This window comes from Peromyscus maniculatus, chromosome 5 (assembly GCF_049852395.1).
Source record: "Peromyscus maniculatus bairdii isolate BWxNUB_F1_BW_parent chromosome 5, HU_Pman_BW_mat_3.1, whole genome shotgun sequence".
Taxonomy (NCBI): domain Eukaryota; kingdom Metazoa; phylum Chordata; class Mammalia; order Rodentia; family Cricetidae; genus Peromyscus; species Peromyscus maniculatus.
In genome coordinates this window covers 42,219,658-42,231,375 of record NC_134856.1, presented here as the reverse complement: position 1 = coordinate 42,231,375, position 11,718 = coordinate 42,219,658, and the positions used below count along the sequence as shown (strand labels likewise).

Genomic DNA, 11,718 nt, shown 5'->3' with positions numbered 1-11,718 from the left:
AAAGGAGGATATCACACAAGGTCGCATCCAGAATTTTGATGGTTCAGTGTATAAATTTGGAATGAGTTGAGATCTTATACAGAAAATGTCCTAATAGTAGTGACAGAGTACTTTTCATTATGAGATAAATGGTATACAAGTACACAGACTAATGACCTAAGAGACGAGGCACTAGCAAATGAACAAAGCTTCTGCGTGAAAAACACTTTCTCATTTTTGGTCTGATCTCCCTTCCTCTTTCAGAGTTGACTTGGACTCATTTTCATCAGGAAGCTTTTTGGCAAGCCTGCCATGGATCAGGTCCTCTGGTGTGCTCCGTCACGATAGCTTGGTATATCTTTTCTGTAGACTTTGTAATGATAATGAAAATATAAGGCCAGACTGTATTGGATTATTAAAGATGTTATGACTTCTCAAAGAGCTGAGTCATCTCAAAAGAATAATTTTTAAGAAGAGTGATAGAGAGTTGTCAACTAAAGTGGCTAGTCAAACCTGGCTCTGGACAGGCAGTGTTTCTCCTTTGAAGGCAGAAAGTCGCCTTCTATCTTCACAAGACGATTGACTCCTGAGCCTATGATTCATAAAATGGTGTACAGAGCAGAGCACATTAAAAACCAACTGGAATGTGAACTCCCCTTCTCCTGCTTTCACACACACAGGCACATACAGTAGGTTCTCCTCTCAGACATTCCTGGACTCCCAAAAGAAAACCTAGATACAAATGGCACATTTGGCTTTAACAGTTTCTTTCCAAGACAGAATCTAAAAACTGTGCCATTGTAGTTGAAGTTTCTTGCAAACTTTTAGGTAGGGAGGATTTCTGTGTTTCTTGAACACTTGGAGCCTTAATCTCTTGCACAGCTCTTGAGGACAGCATGAGAGGCACTTACAGGAAAATGCAGTTTTCCTGGCAATGGACTTGGAAGAGCTGCTTTCACCCTGTCTCAGGCTTACTTTGTAAATTATGTGAAACACTTTTAGACAGACACTGGCACTCATAAATTATACAGCTCATTTGCATATTCCAGTCATGAGACATTATGCAAAGTGACATGATTTGCATAATGGATTCCTCTTGTCGCTTCACTTGCTGTGTGCTTTTAAAAAACAAAATGAAATAAAATGAAAGCATGAAAAGGTAAAAGCATTAAGTTCCCAGCCTTGCCTGACTCCTTCTCAACTGCAATACCAACTGCTTTTATTTTCCACAGAGGCTCTGGGAAAGGGGATGGCAAGCAAAGATACACACAACACACACACACACACACACACACACACACAAAATAACAAAGAGCCTTGGTAGGAATTTTGTTCTTAATTATACTATGTACTTTCTCACTGAAATCCTTTACCCAAAATAACCTAATCTGGCCAAGAGGAATGGAAACAAAATAAAACAGATACTGAGAAAAAAAACTTCATACAACTTAATACTTGTGCTATTTAGGGAAATTCTTGTGAAACCAAAAAAACAACAATTCAAAAAAGTCTTAAAGGCACCATTATTTTGTTATTACTAGAAAAGAAGCATTTAATGGAGGAGATAAATGGTCTTGGGGAGGGGCTTACCCCATCTCTGGAAGAACTTCTGAAGGGGTTTTCTAGTTTGGACAAGGAAGGCAGAGGAGAGCCAGGGTCGTGTCTTACTATTTGACAGAACATATAATGGCTCCATATACTGTACAGGCTGAGGCAGTGCCACGTCGGCTTCTATCCGCTCTACTCCAATAAGCAGGCAACGCTCCCTCAGCAGTTGCTAGTTTTGCTGCGGGCTTTCCCTGCCCCCCTGCACCAGTGCGGAAGGCAGAGTGTGCCAAGCGGCTGGCGTCTGTACCCTGTGGGAAAAGTTAACTGTAATTCTTCGGCTTTTAAAATCAATTAACCCGTGTGTTAATTAACGTCAAGTCGACGGGAGGAGGAGGAGAAGGGGAGGGCGGGAGGAGAGAGAAAAGCTGCAAGGGCGGATGGCAGAAGAGTTGGCACAGTGCCATCCATTCAGGGGCAACGCCACAGTTTCGTGTGATAGCAGCAGCGGGTATATGTTACCGGGCCCTGTATGCGGGCCAGACAGTGCGGTAAAACCAAGGGAGATTATCCAGACCCCCAGGAGCGAACAGCAAGCGGCAACGCGAGGCGCAAGTGCCAGGATTACAGCCCACGCTGCTCCAACTCTGAGCCCTTCCTTGGACCCTGGGAGTCGGCTACTTGGGGTTTGGGGGTCTTCCACACCAAAGAAGCACAAAGCTGACTTTAATCACTTTTTTCATTTAAACTTGATTCTGCCGCAGTCGAGCCAGCACAGCGGATGTTTTCACACCCAGCAAGACAAAGGCCGTTGTCTCCGCCATGACACTGTTCCGTTCCAAGCAGAGGCCGGGATCCTGGACATCTTGAAAAATCAAAAAGAAACAAGGAAAACAAACAACAGATACAGCAGCAATCAGAAAAAATTATCAACCACCAAAATTGTTTGTCCGTTTGCCCATGCCAAGGGTGATGTGGGCATCTGTTGCAGCAGAAGGCACTTGTATGGGTTATTATTGTTTTTTTGTTTTTTTTTTTTCATTAAATTTTTTTTGAGGGGGCAAGCTACTGGCTTATTTGCTATTCAACTTCGTTTATAATTAACTAAAAAAAAAAAAACACCATTCAGCCTAGTCAACAACAAACAAAGAGGAAAAGCAGACATCGGAAGAGAAATGCCATAGGAAGCGGCATGAATGCATGCCACAGCCGGTGCCACTTGCCATTCGGAAAACCTCAGGGAAAGATGCCAATTTTACAGCTCCGAAGAAGGCAGAGATGGGAGCATAAAGGTCTACAAATAGAAATCATAAGGAAAGAATACTTCTTTTACAATCCTGGATAGAGATTGCACACAGCCTCTGCTGAGAAAAAAAGAGGGAATATTTAAGAGGAGCTATAGATGGGTAGATGTGAAAACAGGCAGCCATCGACTGCATATAGATAAATGTGTGTAAGGCTATATGTGTATACAAATACACATACTTTCTGACAAACTGAATGCTTAGAGATGTGCCTATTTTCATGCTATAGGTATGGGTACGTATATAGGTGTATATGTTTGGCATATATACACATGTGGGATGTGTGCATGTCTGAGAACTAGGAGAGGATGGCAGAGGAAAGAGGAGGTGATACGTGTATGTGCATGTATGTGTGTGTGTGTGTATGTGTGTGTGTGTATACATCCCTCTCTCTCTAATCCAGGTATATACAGAAGACAAAATAAAAATCATACTGGAGCAGCAAGCAGGCAGCCAGAGATTTATCTACATTCACTGCTATCACCAGGGAGATGAATGGGGCCGATCTGAAGCCCTTTTACAAGATCCACTATGGGAGTGGAGGAGGAGGAGGAGGAGGGATGCCACACAGACATGCACAAACTTGAAGGCAGAGAATTTTGGAAGGGGCTACTCAGGAAACCCTGGTGGCATGATGCTGAGGAGAAGGGGGAAGAGGCTTGTCTCTGTTTTAGGTGCTTAAAATAAAGACAACCTGCAGAATGGTTGGAGGGGACGACCGGTACTCACGGTTTCTGCGTTGCTGTGAATCCTTGAAGGTGTTCTGTTGGCACCGGGCGCTGAGCCAGGGGCAGGCGCTGGAAACAAAAGAGAGACAAAAAATAATAAAGTCATTCATTGGGAATATTAATTGCTGCTCTTGTGGATTTTACAAAACACACAAACTGTTTTCATTTTTGTTCCTTTTTTTAAAACTGTGGATTGGCGCGTGCCCCTTTCGCATGGAATATACAAGTAGTGTGGGATTTACAGACCAGTTACGGGACTCAGGATTAACCGCGCTGGCATCTTTTGGGCATATTCTTCCTTTTAATGAATGAGCTTTCGCTGTTAATGAGGAATAATCGTTTGGCTAATGAGCTTTGAAACATTAAGAGAAAAGGTTTTGGTTTTTTTTTCCTCCCGTTAATCGCTCTGGTGCGACTGCACGGATGGATTACAAAAGGCAGCGAAGGGAGGGCAGTACAGAGGTGGGGAGGCTCTTCTGGAGTGGGAGAAGCCCCGAGATGGGTGATGTGCCCCCGCATCCTTCCTTCCTTCTCTCTTCACTCTCTCTGCCAACTGCTACGGGTTTCCATAACTCCGCAATCAAAGTGGATGGTCGGGAAGGATTATTACAGAGTGAAGCCTCCGCGGTTAATGTCTCCAGTGTTTAATCATCATACAGTAGAATGGTTTTATGCATATTTCATTTGCATATCATTAAGCCATGTTAGCAAGGGGGCACTCAGAGCCAGGAGAAGTACAAAGTTGGGGAGACAGGGAAGGAAAAAAAGATCCCTATGATGCTTATCTTCAAACAGGGGCTTGTTCCATGATGTGTCTTCTGCTTTTGCTAAAATCATTATGACTTGGAAACCTTTGAAGTTGGATACAACCTTGGCTTCTTCTAATTCCTGCAGAGCGGTATATTTTTAAAAACAGCAGCAATGTCCCTGCACTAGACAATTAAAGGAATATAAACTCCAGTGGGCTGAAACTAGTAGCTCTTTGGGGAATGCAGAGACAGAGGCTTCTACAAATACCAACACTTAAAAAATAATAAAGAGCATCATGCTAAAAACAAAGAAAGAAGACAAGAAATGTTAACATGTGGATTATATTTGTTCCATTTGGGGGGTAATGAACTAAAGAGAATGAAGAAGCCATCGGTAATTTATCCCCTCATTAATGAAGTCACCTTTTGTATGTGTTTGTTTTTATCCTTTAATTGTGAAGATGGGTGTTGTCACTTTTGAAGTGGTTAATTAATTATTTTATAGCTCTGATCCTTCTCCTGCACCTGACAGAAAAGTAAGGTGGTGGTTAGGGAATATGTGAGTATTGGGGGTACCGGGGGTGGAGAATACAGTGAGTTCTTTGTAGATCGTATACATGCACAACATATTAATTGAGGGCTTTTAAAGTTCCCTCAATAGGCTGTTTCATTCTTGGTAAAACGCAGCTGGTTAGCCACTGATGGTGACTCTTCAAATACCACTTTAACGATTTTTATTCTGTTACCATCCTTCCTTGTTTTTCCTCAGTCGAGAGTGAGAATGTGCCGCCACCCTTTCTTGCCCGAGACCTTTCCTCTTCTGTCTTCTTCACTTCCAATTTTCAAACTGTGGAACAATGTTGGTTTAATATTGAATCCTGGTCACAGTGTAACTGCACAACTTGATTTGGAAATGAGATGCTGGTTTATATTTAAATTATCCCCGCTCCTCCCTTATCCTCCAAAGCTTTGTCTCTGCTATGAATATTCAGATGAGGCATGATGTGATTGCACTGTACAATTACTCCTATCCATGGTGGTGGCGGGGGCTGCTGGGGAGAGAGCCAGACAGCCTCCAAGCCAGTGTGGAGTTTTGTTTTCGGTGTTTTTTCTATCTCTTGGCGCTGCGGTACACGCAGGTGTCGCTGTGGTTCTTTATAAAGCTCTAATGACATGCAAAGGCTAACGACTTGGTTTGGACGCAAAGCATCAACTGAATGTTATGGATGTCTTTAAGAAAGAGAAAGAGAAAATCCTGACTGAAGGAATGTCCACATAAATTATTTTTATTTAAATGAATTCAAAGGATGGGGTGAGGGCAAGTGAGAAGGAGTCACATGGAAAACATGCATAATATTAATATGCACAAAGAATTCTTCCCGAGGAGAGGCTCCTCACTACAGCTCATGGGACAAACAGGTTCATTAGGAGACAGCTCAGAGCGACTACAGCATTTTGCTATTTCAATTTTTCCCTTATTTTAAATGAAGAGTCAGACAGATGTGTTTTCTTTGCATGACAGCATTGAGATGGATCCAATCTGTGAAATTTGCTGCCCAAATAGCATTTCTAATGGAAGCTGGGACTAAACAAGGGCATGGATATGGAAGGGAGGGGAGAAGAGAGAATCCACGAAGAGGAGGCTACTCAGCCACTGCATGGCATTTTGTAGCACAGGAAGCTGTCAGAAGCCATCTTTGCTCCACTGGTCCCAGGTGTGGGCTCCTGGTCCAGAGAGCCATCAGGGTTCACCAAGATGAGCACTGAGACAGGCCCTTGTAGGTCTGAGGCAGAGGAAAGCAGCAACTTGGTGCCTGCTCCTCCCCCCTCAGCTGTCTTCAGCTCAGAAGCCAAAAGCACAGCTACTATTTTGGGATGCAGTAGAATGCCTCCTGGTCCAGGTATTCGTGGAAGAAGGAATTCTTGGTGCTACCGCAGACTATGTTGCTAAGAGCAGATGGAATCATTCGCTGCTTAAGGAGGCCTGATCATTGCTGTGCCGGTTAATTCTCGGGGTAATGATTACTGGGGTTGTCTAACATTTCAGAGTGCTGAAGTTATAAGTATCGATTAATGCATGTTTACAATCAACAGTGATAGACAAACAGTGAATGAGTCTGTTGGGTGGATTCAGAACTGATAACATATTTGTACTATTCCTCATGGTTTCAAAGGATTAGCAAAGGATAAAGCAAGACATAGAAGATTTTGTTGATTTCCTTGGTAGGTAGTCCAAATTACTTTCATAATTTGGGTTAAAATTTTATCTTTTGTTTATATTATCTGAAGATAGTCTAAATTTGATCTGTGCATATGTTCAACTTTCTACTTAGTGGCATAAGGCTGACCTAGAATGTATCTAATCATGTTGTAAATTCTGCTGATTTTCACCTATAATCTCCAAGATTTGCATTACACACACAAACACACACTCATTCACTCACTCAGCCATCATGATACTCAAATGTTGTTACAGTATACCAAAGAACAAAGAATAAAGAATTAAGGCTATTTGGAGAATTTCTATTTAATTTTAATTATTCTGGCCTCTAACCTCTTATTTCTCTATTGCCAGAATTATGGATATTACACTTTGAAATAATAGACATAGAGAATTTGGTGCAGCATCTTAAATAACAAGCCTTACATACACGTTAGATTTTATTACTTCTATTGTTACTATTTTGGTGTATTGTTTAGTATTTAAGAGAGTTAAGGGAAAGGAATATATTTACCTAGCTATGCGACTGTAAGGTACACTGAGAAAGCATTACATAGGCATCTATAGTAAACATTGCCTTGTTATATATTAATATGGTCTTGACTTCTGGCTACAAATCATTTATGTATTATTTACTTTACTTCTCTCAAGTGGATATAATTCTGGAATGACTGTCATGTTAATGACATCTGTGGTCTGATGAGTTCGATCACAGTTTGTGTGAAGGGTACAGAAACTGAAGTGTTCATCATTAGACATTGATATGGCACTGACAAATTCAGTCTTTCAAAAAAAGTTATATTCAAAATAGTAAAAAATTAACTATGTTCAATTACCAATAACTTAAACAGTTCATAAAGGAAAAGTCTCTTTCATTCTCGACTCTTCTGGTTATGAGTTCATAAACTTCATTCACAATCTTTAATGACTGTTACCAATTTCTTGTTCATCTTTTCAGATAGTAATAGCGTGCCCAGATTTTAATATATTAGCATACTTTTAAGCATACAAATTATAATTTTTTCAGATTCCTTATAATTTTCTGTAAAGACAATCCATTCATCTATCTCTTCATAGCTGCTGTCTTCATTACCAGCAATCATGCTTTCTTGTTTGTTTCCTTCCTCCCTCCTTTTCTCCCTTTCTTTCTTTCTAACTTGTCTTATCTCATCAGTGAGGACATCTAGCTCAACTCTGCATAGATGCAGTGAGTGTGGGGAGAGAATTCCTTGCTTTGTTCCAATATTAGGGACACCATTGCTGTTTGATGACTTACAGTAGACTTTCATTTTTCACCACTAAGATACATACCCTATATTTGGTGAAAGTAGTTTTCTTGTATTTCTAGGTGTTTTTTTTTTTAAGTCATGAGTGATTGTTAAGCTTTGTAAAATGATCCTCTTGCCTCTGCTCAAACAAGTAACAGCTTAAATAAAACTGTTAGCACAGTGAATTACAGTGATTGATTTTGCTGTTAAACAAGCCTTGCAATCCTAGGACAAATGTCACTTTACCATGATGTACTTATCTGTTATACATTATGATACATAACTTGTTAACATTTTCTTAAGGATTTTTAAAGAAATGTGAGTGAGAAGTATTAATATATAATTTTCTTATAATGATTTTGGTATTGTTACCAGGGTCTTGCTGGCTTTATAAAATGGGTTGACCAGAATCCCTTCTCCACTATATTCTGAAACTCTGTGTAAGACTGTTATGATTTTTACTTAAATATTAGACAAAATTCACCAGTGGAGTTATGAGACCTAGACAATCTTAATTCTAATTCAGTTTAAAAAATACCTATGACTATATATATTTTTTATTTCTTTTATCAATCTTGGTAATGTATGCATCTCCACCCCAATTGTTTATTTTACCTGAGTTAACAAGTCAATTGGGATAAAGATTATCATAATGTTATATTATTCAATTTTTAATTCATGCAAACTTCAGTGACACCCTTCTTTCATTTGTTAATTCATGATTTATATTTTCTTCTTTTCTTGCTCAACTTGTTTTTAAAAGCCAATTTCACTAATCTTTCCAAAGAACCAACTCTTGCTGACGATTTTCTTTTGACTCTTACCCTTTTTCTATGTTTACAAGGTACAGTAGTAGACAACATTAGGCAGTTTTCTTTTCTAACATACATGTGTACAGCTATCTGCTCTCTTCCAAAAATCGCTTCAGTTGTGTCTCATATATTTTCTTTGAGGAAGTTTTTAGGTGTGTGTGTGTGTGTGTGTGTGTGTGTGTGTGTGTGTGTGTGTGTATGCAACGCACGTGCATGTCATGAGGCTTGTGTGAGGGTCAGAGGGCAGCCTGTAGGAGTTAGCTGACTCTTTGGCCTATTTATTGATTTCTAGTGTTTTAAAAATAACTTTCAAGATCTCTGAGGTCACAATTTGCACTGAATGATTTCAATCCTTTCATTAATCTTGACACTTGTATTATGATCAATTTGATTAAAAGTTCAGTTGAAAGAATTTATCTTGTGATTGCTGGGTTAAACTAGGTTATATCAGGCTATGTTCAGCTCCTTTATATTAGTAATTTTTCTTCTTGAACACCTGTCCTGTTGGCTACTGAAAGATTTGCTGAGGTCTTACAATACAGTGTGAATTTGTGTATGATGTTTATTTTTTTAGTTTTTCCATTTTTGCTTTATATATTTTAATGTAATATATTTTAATGCCATTTTTTAAATTAAATGCCCATAAATTGAGAGTGATTTCATCCCTCTATTGTATTAATACTGGTAATTATACTATATGTTACTATTTCTTGTCTTAAAGTCTATTTTAAGGGCTAATATAGTTGTTTTAACTGTATTTTGATATAATTGGATTTAAAAATATCATTTCTTTCAATTAGTTATACTTTTTCCTGAATGAATTTTTTATCCGTCAGACAATTATATCTTTTAATTGGTACACTGAGTCAATTTATATTTAATACAAACTACCTTATTTTTTTCTATTCACTCTATCACATTTATGTTCTTTCATTTTTTTTGCATTGTTTAGGATTTTTTTTTTTCATAGGCTGGGGTGTGGTTCAGTGACACTGAGATCACCTAGCATATGTGAGATTCTATTTGATTTTTTTTTAAAAGTACAGTCTCATAAAACACAGGTTGGCCTTGAACTCTCTGTATTGCTGAGGATGACCTGAGGAGACAGGAGCGCCTCCTATCTCTACCTTCCTAATGCTGGGATTAGAGGAATGTGCCACCATGACCAGCTTGTGTAGTACTAGGAGAAGCATCAGTTTTTGTTGTTTTGCTTGTTTGCTGTTTTTCAAGACAGGGTTTCTCTGTGTAGCCCTGGCTGTCTTGGAACTCTGTTCTGTAAAGTAGGCTGGCCTTGAACTCAGAGATCCACCTGCCTCTGCCTCCCAAGTGCTGGGATTAAAGGTGTGTGCTGCCACTACCCAGCAAAGTTTTGATCCTTATACCAAATGAAAATAAAGAGGGAAGGAGAATGAAATTTCTTGTTTGTTTTTCCTAGCTTGATAGTAAGATGTTAAATGTCACCCTAAATATAGCATGCATCATTTAATACAGGCTGTTATCAACTCATACTTCAGAACACAGAAAATGATAGAACCTTAGACTGGTGTCTTGTTTACCTTTTCTTACTTTTCATGTTATTACTGACAGGCGTTTTTTTGTTCATATATTTTTAACACTGTAAGATTCTATGGTTTTTCCATTATGTGGCCAAGATTAATTGAGACTCATCTACATAAATGCTTTTTGTTTCTTTTTGTACCCTCACATTTCTTTCTGAGATTGTCTTTTCTACCTTAACAACTCACATTTGTGTTTGCATCACATCTATTTTGATAAGGTACCCTACTCTCTGTCTATAAAGTTATCTCATCTTCAGTTTTGAAGGATAATTTCCTAGAGTACAGAATTCTATAGTGGTCGCCATTCTCTTTTAGCACTTTATAAGATGGCATTACATTGTCTCTTAGGCACCATCATTTCTTTTCAGAAGTAGGCTGCCAGACTTATTGCTGCCTTTGGGTGATACATCTTACTTTGCCCCCACTTAAAGTTTTTCTCTTCATTGTTCATCTCCGGTAGTTTCATTGGTGTAACTAAGTTGTACTTTTTTGTTTGTTTATTGCACATGGAATTTTTGCAGATTGATATCTTTCCTCCATTTTGATAACTGTTTGTCATTATCAATTTGAATATGGATTCTACAGAAGAAACACTCTTTTCCTTTTAAGATTCCAACTATACATATATTAGGCACTTTGCAATATGTATCATATTTTTTTGCTATTTATTATGCTCCCTACCTTTATTCATGCCTTGATCTGAATATTTTTATTGTCCTATTAATAGTTCAACAATCCTTCCTTCATCCATTTCCAATGATTCAACTCATGTTACTGTATTTTTCAATTCCAGAATATCCACTTAATTTTTCATAACCATATTTTCTCTCCTCTTTAAGCTGCATTCTTGTGTTTTGCAAAATGTCATTCTGGTGCCATTTAAAAAGCCTTATCTAGTAAATCAAGCATCTGGTTAACTACAGGTCTGCTGCTTCTCCCTTCTGGCTTCCTGCCTTCCACCCTTTCCTCTTTCCTCCCTCCTTCCCTCCCCAATCCATTTCTTCTTTCTCTTCCTTCCTTATTTTTTAACATGTTCATTGTACAAAATAAACTTCATTATGACACTGTCATGTATATAATATAGTAATGATAATCAACATGGCATTCTCTTTTATACTTCTTCTGCATTCCCCATCCTTCTTCCTACTTCTACTTTGATATCTTTTATCCTTACATTCAGTTCATGAGCAAAAACATGTGATGTGTGTCTTCCTGAGTCTGGCTGATTTTGCTTAACATGATGATTTCTAGTTCCATCATTGTTCCTACAGATAAAATAATTTTATTCTTTTTTGTGGTGAAATACTTGTGGTGGGTGTGTGTGTGTGTGTGTGTGTGTGTGCGCGCGCACACACACACACTGTGCTGCATTTTAAAATTCATCTGTTGCTATGCACTTGATTCTATAACTTGATTATTATACATAGTACAATGGTAGCTATGAGTGTGCTGCATTTTAATTATATGCTGACTTTGAGTCCTGTGAGCATGTACTCTGGAGTGGTAAATCTGGATCATATGCTAGCTCTATTTTTAGTTTTTTTCTTTTTGAA

At 38.7% G+C, this 11,718-nt stretch overlaps 1 protein-coding gene across 11 annotated transcripts in view; it reads right to left on the bottom strand.

Moving 5' to 3' along the window:
* Positions 1 to 1,490: 1,490 nt before the first annotated feature.
* Positions 1,491 to 11,718, bottom strand: part of LOC143273316 (uncharacterized) — a 192,989-nt gene continuing 182,761 nt past the window's right edge. For 9 of the 11 annotated variants that reach the window (XM_076572132.1, XM_076572136.1, XM_076572133.1 and 6 more), the window contains 3 exons: positions 3,558 to 3,625; positions 2,259 to 2,389; positions 1,491 to 1,835 (listed from right to left, as the gene is read on the bottom strand). In XM_076572132.1, coding sequence (XP_076428247.1) covers positions 1,747 to 1,835; positions 2,259 to 2,389; positions 3,558 to 3,625 — 288 coding nt within the window. In that variant the 3' untranslated portion in view covers positions 1,491 to 1,746. Of the gene's footprint in view, positions 2,390 to 3,557; positions 3,626 to 11,718 lie in introns of all 11 variants that reach the window. The other 2 variants (XM_076572137.1, XM_076572138.1) reach the window with 2 other exon arrangements.